At 43.2% G+C, this 26,814-nt stretch overlaps 1 protein-coding gene across 4 annotated transcripts in view; it reads left to right on the forward strand.

Moving 5' to 3' along the window:
- Nucleotides 1-26,814, forward strand: part of LOC137429644 (kalirin) — a 429,755-nt gene that overhangs the window by 270,794 nt on the left and 132,147 nt on the right. For all 4 annotated transcript variants that reach the window (XM_068119740.2, XM_068119741.2, XM_078779669.1 and 1 more), the window contains exons 30-34: nucleotides 54-165; nucleotides 612-802; nucleotides 3,934-4,035; nucleotides 9,189-9,328; nucleotides 11,008-11,110. In XM_068119740.2, the coding sequence (XP_067975841.2) occupies nucleotides 54-165; nucleotides 612-802; nucleotides 3,934-4,035; nucleotides 9,189-9,328; nucleotides 11,008-11,110 (648 nt within the window). The remainder of the gene's footprint in view (nucleotides 1-53; nucleotides 166-611; nucleotides 803-3,933; nucleotides 4,036-9,188; nucleotides 9,329-11,007; nucleotides 11,111-26,814) is intronic.

The raw sequence follows: 26,814 nt of genomic DNA on the forward strand, positions 1-26,814 counted from the left end.
CGGTGATTGCATGTTGGCAGAAATTGCTTCAATGTCATGTTCTCATTCACCAGGAGCTGCTCACATGTTGTGAAGAAGGCACGGGGGAGATAAGGGAAGGATTGGACGTGATGTTGAGTGTACCAAAGAAAGCCAATGATGCCATGCATCTGAGCATGTTGGAAGGTTAGTTGAGTATCACGTGTCCTGTCAAACAGGTGTGTGTTGTTATCAGTTGTTAAATATATTTTGTTTGGAATGATCATGCTTCTCTCTGAAGATGCCCGACTCTGTGGAATAAAGTAAAAAGGTAGAGACTGCACCTGCCATCACAGTTAAATGGTTGAGGATTTGGAGGTAATGAATGAACCTATCAATGAGTGAGATGTTCCCCAAATTGGATGTTCCTCACCTGTCTCTGTGCAGTCTTTCAAGATAACATACCATCCACTCAAATTTTAATATAACACCTGCCTGCAAGCTTTTCGATCTTTGACAATGTTCACGAATACCTTGGTCTTCAACTTTATTGTCGGTGTATAAACCTCCCCTACCCTGTAAATTAGATTCTACAGTCTCTCAATACCTGCATACAAAAGTTTTCCAACTGTTATGAATCTCTTCCTTGCCAGGCTTTGAGAACGAGTTGGCTGCTCAGGGTGAGCTCCTCATCCAGGATTCATTCCAGGTGTGGGACTCGCGCTCTCTCTTCCGTAAGGTTCGGGACCGGCACATCTTCCTCTTTGAAATGTCGTTAGTCTTCAGCAAAGAGACCAAAGACTCTTCTGGCAGAACTAAATATCACTTCAAGCACAAGATTTTGGTGAGTACACCTGCGGCTGGTTAAATCTATTTCGGATTACTAGCCGAAACCATTGTTCATGTTGCTGCGATTCCCGTTCAATTTCCACATACTACTACTTTGATTTGTTCATTGACAATCATTGTCCTTATGATTCACAATAAATAAATATATGTAAATTTATGTTGATGTCTCCAAAGTTCATTGTCCTGCATTTGATTCATGTTCAAGCTCCTCCATTCAATGAAAAAGGGATAATTATTTATTTATTTTTACTCTTGGTGGTGTGTCCGCACATGCACGCGTGCGTACACACACACACACACACACACACACACACGCACACACACACACACACGCACACACACACACACACACACACACACACATACAGAAGGTGGATACTTTGAGAGCTGGTAGGTCTCCGTTCCACCTCCAGAAACCCACTCACCTGTGGAGATAACAGCCGCAAACAGCAATTGGTACATGCACATGCACACACACACACACACACACACACACACACACACACACACACACACACACACACACACACAAAGGTTCTCACAGTCTCACACACATATATATATTCATGCACACTGGAGGTGGTTACTTTGAGACCTGATAGGGTTCTGTTCAACCTTCTGAAACCCGCATCTGGAGATAACCGACAGACACACACACACACACACACACACACACACACACACACACACACACACACACACACACACACACACACACCATTAACAATGTTCTACTGATGAGATTCAATAGCCGATCATGCCAATAATATACTAGCGTGACTCGGCTCGCTCCACGCGCCTCACCGCACGTCATTTCACAGGGATAGGCATCTTTGACCATTTCAGTCTCTTTTGGGTCTTCATGGTGTTTTGGGTCTTCAGGGCCATTTGGGTCTTCAGGATCTTTTGGATCCTCTGGGCCTTTAAGGGTATTTTGGGTCTTTGGGGTATTTTGGGTCTTTGGGGTGTTTTGGGTCTTGAGGGGCTTTTGGGTCTTAAGGGTCTTTTGTTTCTTCTGTGTTTTTAAGAGTCTTTGGGGTATTTTGGTTATTCGGGGTATTTAAGGGTATTTTTGGTGTGAAGGGTCTTTAAGGGTCTTTGGGGTGTTTTGGGTCTTCTGGGTGTTTTGGGTCTTCGGGGTCTTTTGGTTGTTCCGGGTGTTTTGGTTCATTGGGGTATTTTTGGGTCTTCGGGGTATTTGGGGTCTTTTGGTTCCTCTGGGTCTTTAAGGGTCTTTGGGGTATTTTGGGTTTTCGGGGTCTTCAGGGTCTTTGGGGTCTTCGGGATCTTCGGTGTCTTCAGGGGCTTTTGGGTCTTAAGGGTTTTTTGGTTCCGCTGGGTCTTTAAGGGTCTTTGGGTCTTTTGGGGTCTTCGGGGTATTTTTGGTCTTCGGGGTGTTTTGGGACTTCGGAGTCTATTGGGTCTTCGGTGCCATTTGTGTCTTCAGGGTCTTTTGGAAAATCTTGGCCTTTAAGGGTATTTTGTGTCTTTGGGGTCTTTAAGGGTATTTGTGGTCTTCAGCGTGTTTTGAATCTTCAGGGTGTTTGGGTCATTGGGGTCTTTTGGGTCTTCCAGGTCTTTTATGTCTTCCGGGTCTTTTGGGTCTTCCGGGTCTTTTAGGTCTTCCGGATATTTTGGGTATTTGTTGTGTTTTTGATCTTCAGGGTCTTTAAGGGTCTTTCTGGTCTTCAGGGTGTTTCGGGTCTTCGGGGTGTTTTGGGTCTTCGGGGTCTTTTGGGTCGTTAAGGGTATTTTGGGTCTTCAGGGGTCTTGGTGGTATTAAGGGTCTTGGGGGGATTTAAAGGGTCGTCAAAGGTCTGAGGAGTCTCAGTTGTCTAAACGTAATTAGGAGGGTGTTAATAATTTTATTTGAAGAAGAAGAAGACGTTTTGGTCGCATACATAACCATGTATGTTTGCTCTATTATAATAAGATTAACTCGAAGGGCATTTGGTAGAGAGCATACCTCCGCCAGGCTGAACAGTTTACATTTTGTGGCCCACTGATAGGTCGGACCAGGATTCAGACTTGAACAAAAAGCTAATCGGCTTGTTCTTGTCACTTACTAAACTCATTCACCAAGTTTTGTCATAATTAATCCTCAACATTTTGTGATATCATGCTGCATATCGTTTTGGCCATATCACTCAATGGTGAAGAATCACTAAGAAAAATTCTACTAGCCGGATCCGGATCTTCACCGAAATTGAATGGATTCTTCCTTGACACACACAACCTGTCGAACAAGTTTCGTCAAAATCCGTTCACAACTTTTTGAGATATCCTGCTATGTATCGTTTTTGTCCCGATTCTCCCAATGGTGAATAATCACTTAAAACATTCCAGTAGCCGGATCCGAATCCGGATCTTCATCAAAATCTAATCATATTGTCCTTGTCACATACGATACATCTCTGCCAAATTTCGTCCGAATCCGTCCATAATTTTTTGAGATATTTTGTTCACAGACACAGACAAACACAGACAGACCTTTGGTGGTGGAGGTAATTAATATTATACTGTATAATATAACAAAATACAATGTTAAAAACACTTGTGAGGTAAATGAATATAGCCGCCATTCTCACATTATATCTAACACAGACGAATCTGCCGGCGAGAAAGGGCAAATCTGAAACACTTAGTCGGAATCGCAAATCATAATTGAGGAATTTATGAAACCTCCCACCCACCTGAGGATGGATAAAACGGCGTCATTCAGGTGGAAACTCAAATGACGGTGTTATTGAGATATTATCAAACCAGCAAATGTTTGTGATCTTAATCGACATTCCTCCTGTGTTTATTTCCGCATCGGGAGCACTTTCGTTTGGGTGGAACATCAAAATCTAAATTGTATTGAGGCATTTATAAAACCTCCAACCAACCTTAGGACAGGTGCTGGGACCCCAAAATGTTCCATGGGAGGAAGTTCACGTTCCACATTCCACCAGCCCCAAAACTGAGGGAGTAGTTTCGGGACGGACAGACGGACAGACACCCCTGTATTATAATGAATAAATATAATTATTATAATCATGATAATTATATATACATCATAGCTAGAATGACAGGTGTATACAATAACATCGACTGACCATTTACTCATCTCTTTCTGCCTCCCAGACATCTGATTTAGGCCTTTCCGAACACGTGGAGGGAGACCCATGCAAGTTTGCATTGTGGGGAGGAAGAACACCAACGTCAGACAACAGGGTTGTGCTGAGGGTATGCAATCTACCTGCAAACCACTGTCAATTAAATCTTTCTGTTTTGACTGTTTTTGAGTCTATCTGTTTGGGGTGTGGAGGGGGGGGGGGGGGGGCGGGGGCAGGGGAAGCAACACATGTGATGTGGCTTAACCTCAACATAGTCTGAGCATTGTACTTGTATGTGTCATTCCAACACAATTCTCCTGGGATATTAATATGACCTTTTCCGAACCTTGCTGCTTCCTCCTTTGCAGCAATAGATGGGGGTCCTCAATCTTAAACACGAGGTCATGTTTGTTTTCGTGTAAGCTTACATATACAGGGTCCCTGCTTGTCGTAAAAGGCGACAAAAAGGGTTGGCGGCAGGAAGGGCATCCGGCCGTAAAACATTGCTTCAAAAAAAGGGGACCAAAAAAACAACAACAACCACGGTCCCAGAAAAAGGCCAACCCCCGCTTTGCGGGGGGAAATGGCCTCTAAAGGTGGTTTTTTTTTTTTTACATATACAGGGTGTTCAACGCAGCCTGGAATCCTGTTTCTGCTTGTCAAGCTTAACCAGACTCGGTGGCAAAATGGCTGGAGCATCCGCTCTGAGGCTGAGGTCCGTGGTTCGAACCCCGGCAGAGGCGTAACAAAGGCTTTAAAAATGGTCCATATTGCTTCCTTGCTTGATGCTCAGTATTTAACAAGGATAGAGCCACAGGTAAAACAACCACAGGTTGGGAATCTCTCTGCACAGGTTTGATTTGCCTCATGACCTCCTCCTGCATTTAAGTTCCTTGTGAAGGAACTCGTATTATTATATTACTCGCTCTGGTATCCAAGGCTACCTTCATTCCCTCATGCAGTAGCCCGCAATGTAGCCCGCAATGTAGCCCGCACATGTAGCCCGCACATGTAGCCCGCACATGTAGCCCGCACATGTAGCCCGCACATGTAGCCCGCAATGGAATCCTGTGATCTCCTCTTCCATTAGAGGCTAGAAATGCACAAGGCAGCATATTGGGCCCAGTCTTGTTCCTCGTATATGCAAATGATGTATTTGATGCTCTGGATAGCTCACTTTGCAGATGACTCCACTGTATGACCAACTGTACCCATCCCTATGGTAGAAAGGCAGGAGATACTTCTTTCTTTTATGACCAGGAAAAGTTCAAATGTTTGTCTGACATAAGGAATATGTCATTCAGTTTGGAAAATTTCATACATTCACCCTGTCTCTCAAAAGGATTGTTTCATGAACCCATCTCGAAACAGTACCGTATTCCCATAATACATCATTGGTGCAGGTTCAATCTATTAAGCTTCTACAGTGCCTTCAGAAAGTATTCACACCCCTTGACTTTTTTCACATTTTGTTGTTAGAGCCTGAATTTAAAATGGATTAAATTGACATTTTTATGGTGTAGTCTGTAAGGCAGTCGAGAAAAGCGTTTGGCTGTCCATATGTCCCCACAAACGTCCACCAATCTGCTGAAGATCTGGTCACATGACAGGGGTACAGCATTTAATAACCATTACAGTTGCATATTTTACTAAAAGGAAATGCAATAATCTTTTTGCGGAATGTATTGGGGTCCGCAGTGCATGTGTTGTGAGGTAGGTAGGAGGTTTCAAAAATGCCGCAATACAATTATGATTTTGAAATGTGATCGACACAGACCTGCTCCCAAATCTGGAAGTGAACAGATGACAACTGTTCGTGGGTTTGATATCTCAATACAATCGTGATTTAACATTATATTTTGATATATGGACACCATGGTATTAATTTGTGATTGGAAAGGTGAATGATGCTGTTTGGAATGAAAATATAGAGAACGTGCTGTCGATGCCTGACGTTTGACTGAAGGTGGCACAGGAATGTGGAATTTATTGGTTCATCGTTTGCCATTCGCCGTTTTGTTTACCCAAGTCATTCACAAACCGCTGTCCATGCCTGAAGTCAAAAAATTTAATACTTACATTATCTGCTAACTATTATCCCACCCAGGTCACACGATCCTCTTTCACTAAAGTATCAGGAAAGCTCGGCTACACCATTGTTAGACTATCGGTCTTGTTTTGTCAATGATCTCCACACAATACCCCATCATATCAAAGTGCAACGTTTTTTTTTATTAAAATTTTTACAAAAGAATTAAGATACAGAATATCTAATTTACATAAATATTCAACCCCTTGAGTCAATACTTCATAGAAGTGCCTTTGGCAGTGATTACAGTTTTGAGTCTTCTTGTGTATGTCTGTAGCAGCTTTGCACATCCAGATTTGGAGAGTCTTTTTATTTATTAATTTTTTTGTACACAAGATAGATTCTCCCATCTCATCCAACGAACTCTGTAGTTCTGTCAGAGTGGACATTGGGTTCTCGGTCACCTCCCTGACCAAGGTCCTTCTTTCCCGGTTGCTCAGTTTGGTCGGATGGCCAGCTCTTGGAAGAATATGGGTAATTCCATATTCTTTCCATTTCGTAATGATGGAGTTGACTGTGCTCTTGGTAACTTTTACCACACTAGAAATTGTTTTATACCCTTCCCCAGATTTATGCCTCCTCAAAATTCCAGCTCGGCATTCTACAATATAGAAAGGTGTGTTTCTTTCTAAATCATGTCAAGTCAATTGAATTGGACTCCAATAAATTTGTCGAGACATCTCAGGTATGATCAAAGGAAATTGGATGCACCTGAGCTCAATTTGGACTGTCATTGCAAAGTGGTTGAATACTTATTGACCCAAGACATTTCAGCTTTACATTTTAACTAGAACTGCACTCAGTAGAGAGCATACCTCCACCTGGTTGGCCATATCACTCAATGGTGAAGAATATGAAAATGAATGATCGTTTTAAGGCCATTTTTCCCCGCTAGAGCGGGGGTTAGCCTTGCGGGCCCCATGACAATCATGGTTCCCTGTTTGAGGCAATGTCTTATGGCCGGATGCCCTTCCTGACGCCAACCCTTGGTCACGCTCTTACGATGCGCAGGGATACGGTGTACCTATTCTAAATCGGGGTACACACCGTGATCATTCATCCCAGCAAGCTGGTACTCAATTTGCCGACCTCGGAAGGATGACAGGCTGAGTCAACCCCCCTGGCGTTAATTCAGCGATCGACCAGGATTCGAACCCAGGATCCAAGGATCCCAAGCCGGCACCCTAACCGCTAAGCCAACGCCAGGCTACTCAATGGTGAAGAATCACTTAAAAATTCTACTAGCTGGATCTGGATCCGGATCTTCACCAAAATCGAATCGATTCTTCCTTGTCACACACACAACCTGTCCAATAAGTTTCGTCCAAATCCATTCATAACTTTTTGAGATATCCTGCTATGTATCGTTTTGGCCCTATCTCCCAATGGTGAAGAATCACTTAAAAATTAAATAATTCTCATATCCGAATCCATATTCAGATCTTCACCAAAATCTAATCGAATCGTCCTTGTCAGACACCCATCCGGTCCACCAAGTTTCGTCCAAATCCGTTCATAACTTTTTGAGATATCCTGCTCTGTATAGATTTTGGCCCTATCTCCCAATGGTGAAGAATCACTTAAAAAATTATAGTAGCCGGATCCGAATCTGGATATTCACAAAAATCTAATCATTTCGTCCTTGTCACATACGATACATCTCTGCCAAATTTAGTCCGAATCCATCCACAACTTTTTGAGATCTTTTGTTCACAAACGGACAGACAGAAAAACGAACAAACAGACAACATAACCTCCATCAGGACAGGCATGGGTGAAAACATAACGTCCATCCACTTTTGTAAAAAAACAAAATACAAAAAGAAAACCTCAATCAATTTGTATAATTTAAAACTTGTAATTTCTGTAACTGTAAACTGAAATAATCATGACAATAATGCCGTAAATGAAAAAGAAAAAGTGTCTGTAATTGAAACGGAGACTTTGTAACAAATTCAAAAAAAATAATTCCACATTGACATGATGGGGTATTTATTATTTGTAGATCAGTGACAAAAATATCAATTTAATCAATTTTAAATTCAGCCTGTGACACAACAAAATGTGAAAAAAGTCAAGGGGTGTGAATACTTTCTGAAGGCACTGTATGTCTCACCCTCAACTGTAACCTTTCCTAGACTGATCATATTACCCACCATGGCCTTCAAGGCAAACCACACATTATGCATCCTCCATGGCACCAATTTCTTCCTCGGTAAAGATCTCCCAACCAACGAGGCCTTTGTCCTTCGCTATGTGGAATACTCTCTCCTGAGGGTGGTATCCATGCTTCCTTCCTTCTCTCTCCTGGATGCTTTTAACATCATTGGTCTCTCCCACAAAGACGCTGAAGTACAAGGCATGCTACTCTCCCATCACAGACTGGTTGGTGGTGTCCATATTTTCTGCAGTCTTTATTCCGGTCTCGTCCTCCTCTGCCCCCCAACACCATCCCAGTTCCTTAAGGTTGTATGTGCACTTCCAGCAACCTCCTTGTTGATCTCCTTAATTTATATACTTGCTGCTCACCTCCACTCCTTTGTTCCTCTTTTGTCCTCCTTGTGCAACCACCTTCCTGAGGTGGTGCAAAACCTGTCACGGCTTCAATTTGGCGGTACACCACCATGTCATGTCTGTGATATATTTTACCCTCTGTTGTCCGACTTCATGTGAAGGTCAATGTCCATCTCTGTCTGTGATTTTTTTGTTACGTATCCAAGTTTTCTTACCCACAGGTTGGTATCTTCCTTCATTCCGCTCTCTCCTCCTTTCTTTCATCAATCATTCCCTTTTTTTTTAACTTCAACCTTTTGTGACATTGGTTGTATGTTGTCTTTCTTCCATCGGTCATAATACCTTACAGGTCTTCAACGAGCAAAGTTTTTTTTTACATTAATAAGTTGATGAATAAATACACATATGACCACTGCCCATTGCCTTAATGTGGCGGTGATCTCCATTGCTGACCTGTGGAGTTGTACTCATTTCATCATCCTCTTTTATTCTCTTTTTCCTTCCAATCACGCACGACTGTCAATGACCCGTTTTTCTGTATTCGTAACTTTTTTGTTTTCTCTTTTACAATGCTCTTTTTGTTTTTTTTTATTCAAAAATATGATCTAGTTCACCTAAGTCCTAAAACGGTGTAATTTTTGGGATACGTCCCAGACTCTCTAACCTCGTATATCCAACAGGCATCTTCTCTGGACATGAAGCAGGAGTGGATTAAAACCATACATGGAGCCATTCAGGAAAGAACGATTCACTTGAAAGGAAATCTAAAAGAACCCATCCAGCCACCTAAAGGTCCAGAACAGAAACAGAAAGGAAGCAGGTGAGAGAGTTCGGTTTGATGAAAGATTTGGCTGGGATAATCATTAAATTAAATATATATATATATGTTGTGTGTGTGTGTGTGTCGTTGTTCGTTATCTCCATATGCGGGTTTCAGAAGGTGGAACATAGCCCTTTCAGGTCTCAAAGTATCCACCTTTGTGTGTGTGTGTGTGTGTGTGTGTGTGTGTGTGTGTGTGTGTGTGTGTGTGTGTGTGTGTGTGTGTGTGTGTGTGTGTGTGTGTGTGTGTGTGTGTGTGTGTGTGTGTGTGTGTGTGTGTGTGTGTGTGTGTGTGAGTGTGTGTGTGTGTAGGTGTGCGTCATTGGTTGTTATCTCCATATGTCGGTTTCAGAAGGTGGAACGGAGGCCCCCCCCCCCCCCCCCCCAGGTCTAAAAGTATCCACTTCTGTTATGTGTGTGTGTTTGCTTTATGTGTATATAACACCCACTCTCACATGAATAGCATGAATATATATATATATATATATATATATATATATATATATATATATATATACGTATATATATATATTGATATATATTGATATATATATATATATATATATATATATATATATATATATATATATATATATATTGATATATATTGATATATATATATATTGATATATATATATTTTTATATATATATATATATATATATATATATATATATATATATTGATATATATATATATATTGATATATATTGATATATATATATATATTGATATATATTGATATATATATATATATTGATATATATTGATATCTGTTCTTTTTTTAGAAGAAAGGCGCTTCCAAACAAAAAGTAAACTCGATCTACTTTGCTAATTACATAATAAGCAGGAGCAAACCTGGTCTGTTCGACATTTCACCCACTTCCTTGCGGGCTTACTCAGGCCAACGGCGCTTTGAGGAACCGGGAGTACCAACCCCATATTGTGGTCGTTGCGAATTGTGGTTACAAACACTTACTATAACCTTAATTACTAGTAAGAGGCATCCACAACCATCATCAACCATGTTGAGGCATGTCAGTAGATAACCTCACTTTTTCACCTTTATTTGCCTCTAAATTTGTTTTCTCCACCACCACTTGAGCGATTAACACAAATCTTTCAACATAAAAGCACCTGCCCATTTCCTAACCAAAGTTACGTGGTGATTGTCTCATGACATTTGTCTCATGACATTTTTGCATGTTCATGACATTTTCATGACATTTCATGACATTTTCATGACATTTCATGACATTCTCTCATGACAATTTGTCTCATGACATTTGTCTCATGACATTTGTCTCATGCTAATTCGTCTCATGCATTTTCATGACATTTCATGACATTTTCTCATGACAATTTGTCTCATGATATTTGTCTCATGCTAATTCGTCAGCATGTCGTCTCCCAAACGATACCCTCAACATTTTCGATGTCACTTTTTCAGATTTTACTCCATACAATCGTGGGAATTAATTAGAGAAACTATTACAATTTTTATTTTGACTCATGATGTTTGAATGAGCAGTTTTTGTTAATGGCTGTGATATGCCTGAATATCATTGATGGTTGTTAGGTGTGTGTACCAAGTTTGCATATGGGTAGTACGCATCGATCAGGGGGATGTTTATTCATGGTGAGCGCTTACATCGGTGTGCTTTAACATCTCCTCAACAGAGATGGAGGCGAGGACATGGACAGCCTCGGTGACAGCAGCAGTCAGCCAGACACTGTGTCACTTGCATCCCGCATGTCCCAAATCACGGTGGACAGTGATCGGGTATGGTGATGTTTTTTTTTTGTGTACTGAATCGAGGCTCGTGAAAGAGCTGACAACCGCGAGGGAAAGACAGCACAGGGGGACCACGAGGGAAAGACAGCATAGGGGGACCACAAGGGAAAGACAGCACAGGGGGACCACAAGGGAAAGACAGCACAGGGGGACCACGAGGGAAAGACAGCACAGGGGGACCATGAGGGAAAGACAGCACAGGGGGACCACGAGGGAAAGACAGCACAGGGGGACCACGAGGGAAAGACAGTACAGGGGGACCACGAGGGAAAGACAGTACAGGGGGACCGCGAGGGAAAGAGAGCACAGGGGGACCGCGAGGGAAAGACAGCACAGGGGGACCGCGAGGGAAAGACAGTACAGGGGGACCGCGAGGGAAAGACAGCACAGGGGGACCGCGAGGGAAAGACAGCACAGGGGGACCGCGAGGGAAAGACAGTACAGGGGGACCGCGAGGGAAAGACAGCACAGGGGGACCGCGAGGGAAAGACAGCACAGGGGGACCGCAAGGGAAAGACAGTACAGGGGGACCGCGAGGGAAAGACAGTACAGGGGGACCGCGAGGGAAAGGCAGCACAGGGGAACCGCGAGGGAAAGACAGCACAGGGGGACCGCGAGGGAAAGACAGCACAGGGGGACCGCGAGGGAAAGACAGTACAGGGGGACCGCGAGGGAAAGACAGTACAGGGGGACCGCGAGGGAAAGACAGCACAGGGGGACCGCGAGGGAAAGACAGCACGGGGGACCGCAAGGGAAAGACAGTACAGGGGGACCGCGAGGGAAAGACAGCACAGGGGGACCGCGGGGGAAAGACAGTACAGGGGGACCGTGAGGGAAAGACAGCACAGGGGGACCGCGAGGGAAAGACAGCACAGGGGGACCGCGAGGGAAAGACAGCACAGGGGGACCGCGAGGGAAAGACAGCACAGGGGGACCACGAGGGAAAGACAGCACAGGGGGACCGCCAGGGAAAGACAGCACAGGGGGACCGCGAGGGAAAGACAGCACAGGGGGACCACGAGGGAAAGACAGCACAGGGGGACCGCAAGGGAAAGACAGCACAGGGGGACCGCGAGGGAAAGACAGTACAGGGGGACCACGAGGGAAAGACAGCACAGGGGGACCGCGAGGGAAAGACAGCACAGGGGACCGTGAGGGAAAGACAGTACAGGGGACCGTGAGGGAAAGACAGCACAGGGGGACCGCAAGGGAAAGACAGCACAGGGGGACCGCGAGGGAAAGACAGTACAGGGGGACCACGAGGGAAAGACAGCACAGGGGGACCGCGAGGGAAAGACAGCACAGGGGACCGCGAGGGAAAGACAGCACAGGGGGACCGCGAGGGAAAGACAGCACAGGGGACCGTGAGGGAAAGACAGTACAGGGGGACCATGAGGGAAAGACAGCACAGGGGGACCACGAGGGAAAGGCAGCACAGGGGGACCACGAGGGAAAGAGCCAGGGGAACCACGATGTTCCTTGCAATTCCCACACAGTTATTTAGTTATTTTTTAGTTGAATGTAAAAATGTTGTTTTTTGGGGGGGGGTGGGGAGGGGAGGCCAAACTGTCTGCAATTCACACCCCCATGTCAGGCAGAGTCTTTAGCAAAAGGGGAGAGGAAGTCACTTTCACTTCCTGTTAAAGATTTGATTGATTTAATTGCTGCAAATGTAATTGTAAGTTATCTTGAGGGTGATGGGTTCTTTGTTTTTACTTTAATACCTTGGTTGTCACACCTTTAATATTGTACATCTTCTGACGAATAGAATGAGACATGAATTTGCAAAATTATTTTCTATTTTTATTTCTTTATTTTATAACTTCATCCCATGACAACTGGTTAAGGTAAGGAAAATATCATTTTGTTCCAATTTTTACCTGCGCCACCTGGTTATGTTTTCATCCCGGTCTGTCTGTCTGTCGATTTTTGTCTGCCTGTGAGCAGGATATCTCAAAAAGTTATAGACAGACTCGGATGAAACTTGGTGAACAGGTTGATTCTGTGCCAACGACGAAAGATTCGCTTTTGTTGAAGATCTGGATCCAGATACCAGAATTTTAAAGCGATTCTTCACCATTGATCGATGCGGCCAAAAACGATATTTATCATGATATCTAAAAACATTATGGATGGGTTCGGACGAAATTTGGTCGACAGGTTGGGTGTTTGACAAGGCTGAATTGATTCACTTTGGTGAAGATCAGAATACAGATCCGGATACGTGGGTTTTTTATTTTATAAGTGATTCTTCACCATTGAGTGATGGGGCCAAAAACGACATATTACATGATATTTCAAAAAGTTGTGGACGACTAATGACAAAACTAGGTGGATGAACGAGTTGGTTAGGTGACATAAACAAGCCTATTAGATTTTGGTTCATGTCCAAATCCAGATCCGGCCTATCACTGGGATACAAAGCGTAAACTGTTGAGCCTGGCGGAGGTATGCCCTCTACCGAATGCATTCTAGTTTTTAGCTGTTTTCATCATGGTTTGTGTACAGAAGAACAATAAGTCTGAATACGAAGTGGATGCAGATGGGCTTTGCATTTTCAGATGCTTTCTAGTTTTGTACTTTATTTTGTTTTTAATTTAGTCTCATATTTTTCGAGAAAACTGCTCAATGCCAGGTTGTGGGTGAGGGAACATTTGAATATGCATTTGCATATCCGCTCCATCGGATTGGTTTGATCTCGCTGTTTTTTGAGCTGATTCATCAATTGCGGAGTTGGTTTCTACAGAAAACATGGGCGCAGCATGGGAGAGACCATTTGAAGGAGGCATCAGTGACAGTTGACCCTTAATGTTGAGCTTGTGAAATACATTGAGAAATGGAAAAGGAGTTGAAGTTGGAGAGATAACTTAGAGAGTTAAAGTAGTACAAGTGAGCCATGGAGACGAGTTACGTCCATCTTTAATTGGAGTTGGTTCATCTGGCGTATGCCGGCACAGAAGTGCACGCATTCATATCCGTACCCGTTAAGCTGTGCCATTTGCGCACCTCCTAACTCTGGAGGATCTTGCCTGAACCCATTGTGCCAACTTGTGTTTCATCGCCCCCTTGGCTTCTTCACTTTCGGTAGGACCATGCCACCGCCACTGCAGTTTGTGTGCATTGAAATATTTCAGGGTTCTTTTAACCAAGCTTTCCACACCACTACGTGAGTTTCCAAACCATCCAGGGTGTTTCCCCAGAGCTTTCCAAGGATTCCCATTTGCTACCATGGCTTTCCAAGTATCCATGGTTAGAAGTGTCATCTCCCCTCCAATTTGCTTTCACTGTCTGAGTCTTTCTGCTCTCAGAATCCTTCCAACAGGCCTGACTTATCTCCTTTGATTTTATTTCTGCCCTCTTGTTTTTCTATTTCCCCTGTGACCACAAAGCCTATTCATTGGTGATTCTCATTGATTTATTGATTACTTTGTATCACATAGTTTCTGTTGTTGTGTGCCTTTCATAAATCTTCTGTTTATAATCAAAGTGGTGTTAGTCGTTCAATTCTGTGCTGCAGTCAGTTTTGAAATTCAAATATTTGGGAAACTCAAAGGATATTCTTCTCCTCAAGCCAATTTGGCCTCTGAACTACCATTTTTAAAAACTCCACTTCTCGGGGTGTTGAAAACTGCCGAATGTACTTGCATGACAATATAATCAAATAGTTTTTTCCAATCAATATAATCAAATCAATATAATCAAAACAATATAATCAAATCAAATATTTCCCAAATAGTTCATACTATAAACCTTCTGAACACCACGTGTAGTATGCAACACGGAAGTCTTCAAAGTTGCCAACGTACAAAGTCTTCAAAGTGAATATGGTAGATCATGTTATCATTGTCAGAAAGATGCATCACAGTGATCCTTGTGGCCTATATTGCTGGAATCTCATTATTTCTTTATTCTGAATTATATTGTCTTGGTGCTTCTCAAAGCTGAGAACTGGTGTTATTAAGTCTGTCAAAAAAAGAAGACATTGACACGGACTCAAACTCCAACAGAACATTTTGTTTCATACTGATTTTTTTTTTTTTTTGTATACTGAATCGAGGCTCGTGAAAGAGCTAACATTTATTTCACAAACAAATCAACCAGACAAACAAAATATACAAAAAGAGGGAGCGGAAGACAAGATGGGGAGAGAAGGGGAAGCACACAACCACAACATTTGAGAGCAGGGAGAAGTGTGGGAGGGAGAGGGCTTGGGGGGAGGAGGCATGGGAAGGGGGGTGGGGGGGGGGGGAGAGGTATAAAACACAAGGGGACCGAAATTAGCGGGGGTAGAAAAGATCAAGGTTTTGGATGGGGGAGGATAAGAGATGGTGGTGAACAGCTGTTTTAAAGACCTGGAGGGTTGAGTGGGATTGAAGAGAGTGAGGGAGTTTGTTCCAGAGGCGGGAGAAAAGAGGAATGAAGGAGTGAAGGTGAGCAGAAAGTCTGGATTTTGGCAGTTTAACCATGAGGGTTGCAGGCAGATCTTTTGCGACCTGTAGGAATATTTGGGGGACAGAGCCCAGAGAGAGCTGGGGGGGCAAGGCCAGAGAGGAGTCGGAAGAAGACGGAAAGACCACCAACCTGCCTGCGGTGAGTGAGTGAAAGGCCCTTGGAGTTAGCTTCATCGCGGGAGATTCCAATGATTCTGAACGCTTTGGTTTCAACAGCGTGAAGACGAGCTAGGTGTGAGGCAGGAGCACAAGACCAGAGGGGAGAGCAGTATTCCATAGAGCTGCGGATGAAAGCCTTGTATGTGGTGAGGAGCTCGGGTGTGCCAAGGAAGGACTTCGCACGACGGAGGATGCCCAGTCGGCGACTGGCTTTGGAGGCCAGATTTGAAATGTGGTTTTCCCAGGAAAGATCATGGCAAATAGTGAGACCCAAAAGCTTGAGTGACAGAACTTCTTGGAGAGGATTATTCAGAAAGTGGATGGGAGGGTTGTCCAGTAGGTCTTTTCGGAGAGACATCGTAAGAGTGTGAGATTTATCAGGATTGAAAGACATGTTCCATTTGTTTGCCCAGTCTGTGATTTTGTCCAGGTCTGCAGAGAGTGAGGAGGCTGCAGACTGCCGATCTGAGGGATGAGGAATGGAGCGACAGAGAGTAGAGTCATCAGCAAAGAGATAGAGAGGATTTTCAAGAGAGTCAGAGAGATCATTGATGAAGACCAGAAAAAGCACAGGCCCCAGAACACTACCTTGGGGAACTCCAGCCTGAACAGGAAGAGGAGATGAGAGAAACCCATTCAGGGCCACACGTTGACTACGACCAGAGAGGAAGTCCACCAGCCATGCGTGGAGATTTCCATGGATACCAAAGGAGGAGAGTTTGGTGAGCAGAGCAGGGTGCCAGACCGTATCGAAGGCACGTGAAATGTCAAGGGAGACAGCTCTAATTTCCTGTTTGGCGTTGAGGACCTCCATCCATTGTTGAGAAAGCAGAAGCAGCATGTCCAGAGTAGAGTGACCAGGTCTGAAACCAAATTGATGATCAGAGATCAAGCCATTGGAGAAGAGGAAAGATTTCATATCTGAAGCAATGATGGATTCCATGACTTTGCTGATAATTGGGAGAAGGCTGATTGGTCTGTAGTTGCTAGGATCTGTTTTTGCACCTTTTTTGTGCAAAGCGGTGATGTTGGCAGATTTCCAAGCAGATGGCAGATGACCTTGAGCAAAAGAGAGGGTGAAGAGAACAGAAAGAGGGAGTGAAAGAGCGGAAGAACATGATTTTAGGACCCGTGGGCTGATGCCGTCAGGACCAGTTGCAGAATCAGAGTCGAGGGTTGACAGAAACTTTTCCACCTTGTCAGGAGGAAAGGACACAGAGTCCAGGAGCAGCTGGGTACGACTGGGTATGGTGGGTACAGAGAGGGATGGGTTTGGGACACAAGATTTAGAGGCAAACACAGAGTTGAGGCAATCGGCTTTTTCACGTGCGGAGTCAGCCGTTAAGCCGTTTGAGGTGAGGGAGGGGATGGAGGGGGAACAAACACCAGAAACAGATTTGACCAGATGCCACCAGGATTTGTAAGAGGGAGACAGATAAGAGAGTTGGGTCTTGAGAACAGTGAAATATTGTTTCCTGGCTCTCCTGAGGGTGGACACACACTTGTTTCGGGCTTTGTGAAAGGAAAAGAGATTTCCTTCCGTTGGATTTGCTTTCCAGGAGACGAAAGCAAGTTGTTTCAGGGCAACAGCCTCACCACAAGATTCCGTGTACCATGGACGGGAGGAAGGGTATGACAACTGAAGACGAGATGGGATAAATCTGTGCATGAGAGAGAGAGAGCAATTTACTTTGAAAGAATTCCCAGGATGAGTGATGTCAGAGGCGGTAGAGATGGGAGACCAGTCCAGATGATTAATGGCTGCTTGAAGACCGTGCCCGTTGGCCTGAGTGAAATGCCAGACTCGTCGACGCTGAGGAGGCTCTCTGAGAATGGTCAGAGAGATGTCCACTTTGACAAGCACATGATCAGATGAGCCGATTGGAGCAGAAGAAGAGCAGCAGACATTTTCAGGGAAGTTAGTCATAACCAAGTCCAGAAGAGAATATGCTCCGTTGACTGAGATCCGGGTCGGGAAATTGACAGATTGTGTCAGTCCCAGTGAGTCGCAGAAGTCCTTTGCTGAAGAGCCATGGCTGGTGAGAGAGGTGCCCACACCCAGCCAACTGGCATGGTGACAATTGAAATCACCACATATGAGGAAGAGAGAGTTGGGATGGGTAGATAGAAGTTGGTCCATATTTTCAGACAGCGAGATGTAGATGGAGTCATCACTGTTTGGTGGACGGTACAACACACATATGAACAAAAGGTGGGAGCGAAGGGGAAGCCGTAGCCAAAGGTATTCCTGGGGGTGAGGTGGAGAGAGGGCAGTGGAGGGCGTGTGAGGAAGAGAGTTTTTTATAAAGATAGCAACCCCACCTCCAGGATGAGGTTCAAGTCTATCATACCGGAGGTGGGAGTAACCTGGGAGAGATACCAAGGCATCAGAGACATCATGAAGGAGGAAAGTTTCTGTTAAGCAGATCACGTCTGGTTTGTCAGAAGCAACCTGTATGGAGAGATCAGTCAAGTTTGAGCGAAGGCCCCGGATGTTTGAGGTCCATACCGTTAATGAAGAGGAAGGGGGAGCATCGGGTACAGAACAGGGGGGGGGGGGTAGGGTAAGATGTGGAAGAGGAGGAAGAGGTAGGGAGAGCTGTTGAAGGTGTGTCAGAGATTTCAGAGATTTCAGAATAGCTTGGAGAAAGGGAAGAATGGGGTGGACTAGAGTCCCTGTATAAAGAGAGTTGCGCCATGCGCTGACCCGAGATTTCTGGTCACGTGATTTCGTGGCGCCATTTTGTGTCTAACTTCACTGTGCGTGAACGTCAGCTTGGTACGGGAATGTTGTTTATTGCCAAACAAAATGACTGGTTGTTCTGCTTTTGGTTGTTCAAACCAATCTGGGAAATATAAGATGTATAGATTTCCAAGTGATAAAGTCAGAAGACAAATTTGGGGAGCGAAAGTCAGACGAAAGAGCTGGAAAGCGATCGACTCCTCAAGACTCTGCCAGGTAGGCCCACGCCGCTTGATGATCGATGTTCAAAAGCAATTCTATCTGCTCGTTTTTTTTTGGTTGTCTGTCCGTTGAAAACCCTTTTAAAGGGAAGTGATTTGTGTTTGTTTATAATCTTCAAGGAGCTGACCAAAAATGCATTTCCGTGGGAAGAACCCTGCTCAATTTTTTTCGGGTAGTCCTAGCGGACCGCATATTGTCATTGATTGATGAAATGTCCCGGTACAGTGACATTGCCTGGTCTGCGGTTGGGTAGTCTGCGGGCAATGTCACTGTACTTTTTCAGAGGGAATTAATTTTGATTTTATAGGGGTGGGAAACCCATGGTCCGTTTTGTTTTCAGTTGTCTGTCCGTCCATTCAAAACTTATTCCGAGGCAAGTTATTTTTTTGGTTTAAAATCTTTAGCCTAATCGGCAATCATAAAAGCAATTTTAGGGGGGGGCCTGCTCAATTTTTTTGCGGGTTGTGCAGCCATCCATACGTCCAAAATTTGACGAGTTATTGTTTGCTTTGTACAGTGCTCATGCGTCTTGTGGCATATTTGCTCAAATATTTCCCACCCCGGGATTTATGGCCAAATTGTAGTGATGGAAGATTTTGCACATTGGACAATCCCTATATATTTAACCTGGTGACAGCTATCGTTCCCAAAACATACAATATTTCTAGGTGATTAATGCAGTAAAACAGGTGTATTTGTGTACCCACATTTAAAACTGGCTCAACTTTCAAAAGCTGTTATCCCTGTTTGATATCAATATACATGTGGTCGATAGAGCTAGCGATTTGTCTGGCCATCTTCCGGAAGATTGTCCATGTGATTTTCTGTTGTGGAAGTACTAGTACATGACAGCTCATTAAAATTAAACTGTGTTGTGTTAGAATAAAAATTTCAATAAATAAATACATCAAGGACACTCATTGTATGATTGCAGGAACATTTCGATGTGAATCAGTTTGAGAGGGGGCGAGCTGATGACAGTGACATCTGATGACAGCTGATGACAGTCTAACACACAGATTTAAGTGTGTTAGACTATATGTCGGCTGGAAGTCCTACACCGGAATTGCTCTCGGCACCCTTTAAAAAAATATTGGATATGCCCACACTCCTTTCTAAAAGTTATTAAAATTCAGAGAACGACAGCATTGGTTTGTCTTACTTATAATGTTAGCTCTTATATGCAGTGTTGGCTTGTAATATGCATTGCCATACCACTTTTAATATCACCACACAGCTCTTTTTCACGGCAATAGCTGAGTTTTTGACAAAACAAATATCACCTGTATGTAATAATAAGACTAAATATGTGTAGCAAATTTTTTTTTAGCAGGTTTAGAATATATCACCCCATATCGCGAATGTACATGTATATCTAATCCGACACACTTAGACACAAAATGGCGTCCAAATTTGAGTTGACACAACTCTCTATATACAGGGACTCTAGGGTGGACAAAAGGTTTGATGGAGATTGGGTGAGGCACAGTGAGGTGTTATTTGAGGAGGGGGAAGAGCGAGGCAGAAGGTTGGGGGAGATGAAGGTGAAAGTTGGAAGGGGGAAGAAGCAGGAAGGATGCTTTGAGGAGGAGAGGTGAGAGGGGAGTCTAGGAGGGGAGGAGCGAGGGAGAGTCTCGGAGGGGAGGGGTGTGGGGGGAGTTTAGGAGGGAGGGGAGGGAAGGGGCAAGGGGGGAGATTTGAAAGGGATGGGTGATGGGGAGGATTTGGAGGGGAGGGGTGATGGGGAAGTTTTGGAGGGGAGGGGGGATGGGGAAGATTTGGAGGGGAGGGGTGAGATTGGATTTTGAAAAGTGTACGCTTCATGGGAAACGAATATTTTTTGCAAAATGAGTTTGAGACCTTCGCGTCAAAAATACGTTTGAGGACGTTGAAGGAGGGGGTTGAGTTCTGGAGAGTTTAGGGAATGTAGAAAAGAGGAACTGTAAGAGATGGTATTATTATTATTTTTTGGAATGAATAGATTTGGTGAGCAAGACGAAAGCATCCTTTTGTAGGAGAAGAAGAAAAAGGTGTTATAATATATGAGAGAAAATAGTTGTTCAGGGGAAAGATTATACATTTCTAACCACGTGATCGCGAACAACGTGAACGAAGAATGAACGAACAAATAAGAACAACAAATAAACGAATAAGACCTGAGAAGGAAATATTTTTGGGGTTTTTTTTTTTTTGAGTAGAGATATTAAACAAGGAGGTATGGGGTGAACGACTGGGATGAAACAGAGAACGAAAATAATTGCAGCGCATTCGACGAACCGCTGAGAGAAAAACAAAACCACAAGGTCGGAGACGGTATGGTAGCCTAAGCCTACGAGTACTAGGCCTCAGAATACTCGATACGCATTAACCGACGATTGTGTATACATGTACGAAAAATTTGCACCGAAAATTTTCTGAAAGATACGCTATAGGTACACACACCGAAAGATAGATACAGTCTCGACAAAAACACAATTGTGAAAGATTACTTAGCTTCGAAAGCGTGAGCGCATGGAACAGCTTCGAAAAGACGTGACCTCGCCATGATCTCACGAGATCTCTCTCAAATGCAATTAAATGCAATTGATTGCAATTAAATGCCAACTACTATCAAAGGCTGCAACCCTAATGGAGTCTGATTGCTATGCGCTCGCCAAGTGAAAATCAGGGTTAAGCGATCAGTTGTGTCCGTAAGTATGGCGTACAAACGCGTCTGCATTTTAAAAATTCATTTTCTCGGGAACAGTTTGTCCAATGGACACAAAAAATTTCAACTTAGGAGCGCCTCCACTTGTATAATTTTTCGTGATAATTATGATGTCATATTTCTTGTGGTACATGTGCCATTTGTAAAAACCGAAAAACGTTGCACCTCTATCACCGAAACCGCTCCATGGAAAAAAAATTAAACATGTCTCATTGTAAAGCATGGGGAATAAGTGTTGTTAACGATGTCCTTAGTGCCTTAATTATGACGCCATAATTTGACAAGTGTAACGCTTAGTCCGATCAGTTTGAAATTTATTGAGCTTTGATCTACACAACAATTATATTAGAGAATATAAATTTATGATGTCATTGGTCACATGGTCTGGCAGCCATATTGGATCAATGAAAAAAACCCTTAAAAAACAAGTTGGCTGGCACTAAGTTGACTACGTTGGGTAAGCATTCCATGAATACCATCTAGTTTATTCAAGCAACAAGAAAAAGAACCCCTCTTCAGTAACAGGAAAATTTTAAGTTAAACTTTCAATTTAAAATGTTTCATGGACTTTAAAAAGGTTAATTGTCTTGCACTCTTGGTTTCATTCATTCAAAGCCAAAGCTCTGAACTACTTAAACTGCTCACCACAAAATGATGGTGCAACATCAGGTGGCGGAGGTTTGATTCATCTAAAAAGAGGGCATAATATAGCTATTTTAAATAGTGTTACTCCATGAAAATCATATTAAATCTACTTTAATCCAGATGTTTATGTTGAATTTAAAGATTTCTGGAGGGACAATAAAGTGATTGACTATATTGCATCAAGGAAAGAATAATGAAAATGCAAAATAACCAATCAGCACCTTTTCAAACACAGTGCTCAGAAGCGCCCGCCAGTAAATGGGAGACAGACAAACGCACGAACAGACAACATGGTTCGCAATACAGTAAAACCTGGAAATTCATGGAGAAAGCTTTTCTGGAAAATGACGCAAATGTCGAAACCACGAATGTTGGGGCAATGTTTCAATGAGAAAAAAGGGGATAGGTTCCTCCTGGTTCGTGATTCATAAAGGAAAATTTTAAAATTTTAATAACACGAATGCACATGATTACATTTTCATTAAAAAGTGCTTACAATTAAAAATAGAAATAATGTAAACCATTTTAAAATGTTAGCTCACTTTTGCTACGAGTGCCATGCCACTTTATCAAAAACGACCCGTTTGTTTTGCTTCGATCTTGCATGATCCCCAAAGCTCATCTCAATCCCGGAAAATCCCGTTTTAACTCCTCTGAGTCTAAGCTTGAAGGAAGATGTGGTATTCTGTATTATCTTCCGGTGATAGACACCAAGCTTAAATTGCATAATTTTAAATGTCCTGGCATCATAGTCCTTGTGTTAGAATTTCATTTTATTTTAGATCCAAAATAAAATTTTGTTTTTTATTTACCATACCATGAACCGGCCTCACTGATCGGTGCAAGATTTACACCATATATTACACTTTAATCATTTGCGGACTGAATGAATCATCAGACTTAAAACGAAACAACAGAGATATAATTAAATAATCACTCGCAGTTCGCGATCAAAAATATATGATAAAATAAGTATGCGAGAAAACCAGCAACCCCACTCCCCATGTCAAAACCCATCTCGAATCTTCTTTCCCTCTCCATACCCCCACACAAGAGGTTTATGATCGTCTGTGAGCCAGGCTTTTTCCTTTAACAGAAAATAGCTACAATGTTGGGGACCCGCTGGTGGGTGGTGATGGTTTTTCGCATGCAAATGCAAAAACCGTGAATACACGAAGCACAGGGCTGCGAATGTAGAGCAGGTCACATTTTATGAACCGCAAATACAAACCAGATTTCTCGGTAAATATGACATGAAATGCATTTGCAGTTTATTTTGCCTCTTCTTTCTGACTTAACATGGAAATCGCTTCATTTGTTACTTGGCTTAATGATATTCTTTTGTTCACCTCTGCAACTCATCTTAAACCCATGTGCACAGTTGAGTCTACTAGAATATTGCCACTTGAGCACAACCCTTGTCTCTTAGACTGAGGATTTGGTGAGGGATTTCATACCATTCATCAACCAAAACATCTGCAAACTCTTACAGCATTGCTCGTGCGAAGGTTGCCAACAACAATTTACTCGTTCCAGGACATTTCATATTAATATATTTGGGGTTTTTACGGCATAGCCCATAGGGCAAAGCTGTCTAGAACAGGGTTTGTCTGTCTGTATGTATGTATGTTTGTATGTATGTCCCCTCAAACGTTTACCAATCAGAGCTGAGGATCTGGTCACATGACAGGGCGATGTGATTACGTCTGATGTCATTACGGCGTTACGGCAGCTGACTCTCCACACTCCGGAATTTTGATTCCAATTTCGTTCAGGCCGAACATATTGTCGAACCTGTCATATATCGCAATTGCCATGCTCTACCTTGACGTTTTTCATTCAGTGTGAAGCACAAACAATCACGTGAAACACATGAAGTAAAATACCTGAAAATAAGGATCTTTTATAACACTCGATTGCTATTGTGGCTGTGGTTGTTGTTGTTTGTGGTCTCCTTCTGTGTAGTTTTATATATTATTATTATTATTATTTTTTTTTTTTTTTGTATACTGAATCGAGGCTCGTAAAATATCACTCCTATATATATATGTATATAATTTTGTATGCTCGTTCTGTGTCATTCTAAAAGGTTTCTACTGTCGTAGAATAATAAATGTTTCCCTTCAAACTGCTGTGTGAATAAACCATACATTAGCGCTTCTTCCTCTTCTTCAAACTCGCAAAGAGGTTTTTAGAACTGGGAAACTCGTGATTAAACAAACGATTTTTTTATGGCGTAGATGTTTGGTTCCTGTGTTTGCAGCATTTTTCTCTCCGTATGTATGTATGTATGTATGTATGTATGTATGTATGTATGTATGTCGCTGTTACGTGCTCCTCCCCAAACCCCGGCCACGGTGTACCTCCGAGCCCCGAAAGGAGTCACGGCAGAAAGATGTGCTATTATGTGTGCCAATGACCAATGGTGAAACCACACCCATCAATTGTTACAAAAATCAAGTATTGTATTAAAACCACACAATAATAACAAGTAACGCACATACATGAAAACCTCACATGCACAGCAAACACCCTATAATTTCTATGATGGTACCACCAATTTCCTGAATCAATAACTCACGGTATTCCCACGTGAGCAATCGGTAACATCTCCCAAAGTCACTGTGTCATGATACCAGGCCAAAGTCGATCCCCTTGGCTCTCGCGATCACAAGAAAAGGTCGTACTGAGACCTGAACCCAGAACGGCTAACAGTCGATGTTGTAGAAGAGCCGCTTGGTGAGGTGTCGGGCCGACGTAGGTCCGGTAAAAGTTCACCCAAAGGGGACTGGGAATTCACACCTTCGGTTCACCAGACAATGACGCTGACATGAACGATCAGCGGCTCCCAAGCGGAGAACCGCGAAGAACCGCGAGTTCCCAAGCGAAATCCACGACACAAACGAGAACCAGGCGAATGGCTGGTGCGAGGTGAAATGGCTGGTGCGAGGTGAAATGGCGGACGGGCCGGTAATGGAGGCGTACCTGCTCTCCAGCGATGATTCACTTTCGGAACCAAAAGCAAAACCTGTCACGCAGGTTTCTTTGCCACAGCAATAACGACACTGTCACAGGAATCCCTTTCCCGGGGAAACCAATATTCGCTCGTGACCAATGTCTATCAGCGTCCGCTCGACACCTCAAAGCAGATCGGCCTTCCTTTCCTGATCTCACTCGATCCGCTCCTTCTTCTTCTTCCGTTTTCTCCCTCACCCATGTCGTTTTCCTTCTGAGACATTATTTTTACCTTTGAAGACAGTTATCTCCATTTCACACTCAAACTGTAACAATAATAGTACATGAAACTAAAAATGCTTCAAGTGCATGACAACCACAAAGACAGAAGTGACGAATCCGTAACAGTCCCTCACATATTTATCCGACATATTGGGTGAGTTTTATAGCCGACAATTACGCTCCTGAAAGGTAGAATATAACGCCATTTGTCTTTGCCAGTTATGTTTCTTTCAACACCCTTTAGGGAACATTCATATATTACGTCATGTACCTGGTTGGGGAAAATTATCTCACTTGATGATTGGGGGGAACTGAAATTATGACAACAGGTTGATGATATATGTCGTGGGGCGAGTGGGGATGGGGGTGGGGTGCATTCCCCCCTATATCATATATAATTAAACCTTTGATTAAGGGCTCTTTAAGCATTTCTTATGACTGCATCCAACCACACTAAGCCTGGTGTTTGCTTAATGGTTAGGGTGAAGGGCTTGGGATCCTAGGGTCCTGAGTTTGAATCTCGGTCAGCTGTTGAATTAACACCAGGTGGGGTTGACTCAGCTTGACATCCTTTGGCAAAATGAGCACCAACTCACTGGGTCCTCTCTCAAGGAGGTTGGTGGCAGGATTTGAACTCCGGCTGCCGTAAAACACCTCATTCCGTAACGCACAGTTGTTTGTGTCGGGATGGTGCTGAGGTCACTTTGATAGTGTTGACTAACTCACCAACATATAGAATAAACCAATGTCTCAATGCAATCTCTTCACTTCCATGGTGACAGCAGCTTGGAGACCTAGAGTACTTCAAAAAATTTTAATACTTACATTATTTGCTAATTGGTATCTCCACCCAGGTCATACTACCCTCTTCACCTAAAGCATCAAACAAGCCCGGCTACGCCGCTGTTAGACTTTCGGTCTTTTTTTCCTCTCAATCCTTGCAAACCATAAAAGGGGTTGGATACCACTGAATTGGTGAAGGGTTCTCAAAAGTACGGTTCAGTAGGCGTTTGCTATCATGGAAAAGGACTGTTGACGGCAACTTTTAAATGGATCATTGATTGGCTGACGACATTAAAGACCTCTCATTTCTTTTGCATCCACTTACTTATTCCAGCTAATGGCATTTCACGTTGCCTACCAAGACTTGTTTGTTATCTTCGTTTTGTCTTCAGACCCTTATCCTACAATCCCTGAAGTTGAGGATAAAACAAGGTTTGTCCTAAAACTTGATGTTAGCCGAACTTTCTCAGACCCTTCAACTACGTGATTCATTTCAACATTATGGACTCAAATTGCTGTCATGGGCAAAATATTCTCGCCTCTAGAAAATGACTCAAACTCTGATTGGACATTGGCTCTCCTTGCACGCCAAAAGTGTTGTCTAAGTATGGTTGTGCTTTGGGGTTTCAAACCTGTCTCTGAGAATCCTATTCGCAAGAGTGAACATATCCAAAAATAATTGATCGCATGTGGTTACAGATAGCAGGGTTCATCTTGGATGTGGCTGTTTTGATGATGTCTGTTC

This window comes from Myxine glutinosa, chromosome 6, assembly GCF_964187855.1.
Source record: "Myxine glutinosa chromosome 6, kmMyxGlut1.1, whole genome shotgun sequence".
Taxonomy (NCBI): domain Eukaryota; kingdom Metazoa; phylum Chordata; class Myxini; order Myxiniformes; family Myxinidae; genus Myxine; species Myxine glutinosa.